At 38.9% G+C, this 1,835-nt stretch overlaps 1 protein-coding gene across 1 annotated transcript; it reads right to left on the reverse strand.

The window, feature by feature from the left end:
* Positions 1-326: 326 nt before the first annotated feature.
* Positions 327-782, reverse strand: LOC145260267 (uncharacterized). The gene has a single exon (XM_080118094.1). It carries the CDS (start codon positions 780-782, stop codon positions 327-329), a length of 456 nt encoding a protein of 151 aa, XP_079974220.1.
* Positions 783-1,835: the final 1,053 nt, after the last annotated feature.

Consider the following 1,835-nt stretch of genomic DNA (forward strand, 5'->3'; position numbering starts at 1 on the left):
GTAGTGGATGAATGGGAACTGCTGGCCATGAAAATTCTTTCCGTACTAGGCGAGACAGTTAGACCAAGTTCTCCAACCTTATCAGAGTGAATAAAATTTTCAGAGCTACCAGTATTGACGAGTATATCTATAGGGTTACCCTTGATAGTTCCACTCAATGTCGAGCGAGATAGGCTCTCAGAGAAATTATTAGCAAGGATGGACTTACCGGGATTGATGGCAGCAGCAGTCATAGTGGTAGTAGCCGTAGGCGACTTACAAACATGTGCGTAATGTCCCCTTTTCTTGCAGTTCTTGCATGTAGCATTCTGTGCCGAACACTTACTTCAGTTATGTCTGTTATTACCGCAAAAGAAGCATAGACGTGAGGTAGCAGCTATAACATTTTCTTTGTCACCGTTCATAGGCTGGGAGTCATTGTCTACTTCTTCCATCCAAATAGCAGCAATGGAGTTCTGGATGGAGTATGATGCTACTTGTTTTTGGGCCATCTCAAGCGTAAGAGCTTGGTCGTAGGCGGTTTTTAAGTCCAGTGTTCTATTCTCGAGTAGTCGCTGTCTAATATGGTTGGACGAAATACCGTTTATGAGAGCATCACGAATATATTTGTCCCTCACTTGTTCTTCTGTCGCAGCTCGGAACTCACAGTCTTTAGCGAGCTTTTTTAAGACTCGGACATATTGGTCGACAGTTTCGTCTGGTTGTTGTCTCCTCGTTGCTAGAAGATTCCTACTGAATATGATATTCTTAGGCTGCATAAAAACATTCTCTAGGACGTCCATCGCCGAATTGTAGTCATTAATGTCCGAGATGAATTTAAAAATCGCCAGAGAAATTAGGTTTATCAATATATTTAGTTTTAGCCTGTCTGGGAGTGGTGTTTCTTGAGAGTCGCAAGCTGCCTCTAGAAATATATGGAAGGATTTCTTCCAATGGCGCCACATGTCCGGCGCGTCAGGTTGACTAGGATCCAAGTTAAGTCAGTCGGGTTTAAGGTATTTCTCCATGTTTTATTAGTTGAATAAATTGAAGTGATTCAAGAGAGAGGGAGAAAAACACGAGATGAACGGAAGGCTTGGTAAATCTTGAGGAAGCTTTATTCGACTCACAAAACATTACATGGGCAGAGGTAACATCGTTCGTCTATTGAAAAAGTCACTCTGTAGAATATTGGGAAAAGGGGGGCAACTCCGTTATGACAAGCAGAAGGAAAGCGCAGGAGAGTTCCATTATTTCACCACAGCTGATATAAAAAATACAATAAAAAATGTTCAATATACCAGGAAAACCTTCCAACACACACAAAAAAAAAAAACACTTTTCAGCCACATGGCATCCACAGCAGAGCATGAGAAGTTGTTGACACTTAAATGTTTCACTGTAATGATAAAGAATACCCAATAATTGCTGATTACCACAGCAAATTTTCAATTATACAGAAAAAAAGTAATATTGTTATCTCAGCAATGAAACACATTTTCTCTGAACATGCTATTCTAACCAGAGTTGTTAGTGACAATGAACCACAATATTCATTTGAAGCATTCAGAGAATTTGCTCAACAATAGCAATTTGATCACATAACATCATCTCACAAGTTCCCAAAATCGAATGGTTTTATTGAATGACAAATTTAAACAGTCAAAAGAATAATAGTTACTGCAAAGCAAACAAGAATCTAAGTCTAACTTAGCAATCTTATGCCTACAAACAATACCAATAAACCACAAACTTCAACTTTTACAGCAATCGTATTATGGGATCAAACATAATTGTGAAAATTCTAAACCTAAGATTTCCCAACTCTTTCTACAACCCTGAACAACTAGAACATA

Source organism: Euprymna scolopes, chromosome 36 (genome assembly GCF_053919585.1).
Source record: "Euprymna scolopes isolate OS-2025 chromosome 36, ASM5391958v1, whole genome shotgun sequence".
Lineage (NCBI taxonomy): Eukaryota > Metazoa > Mollusca > Cephalopoda > Sepiida > Sepiolidae > Euprymna > Euprymna scolopes.

Excerpts from the sequence above, each read along its gene's own strand:
- LOC145260267 (XM_080118094.1), bottom strand. The coding sequence starts at position 782 with ATGGACGTCCTAGAGAATGTTTTTATGCAGCCTAAGAATATCATATTC.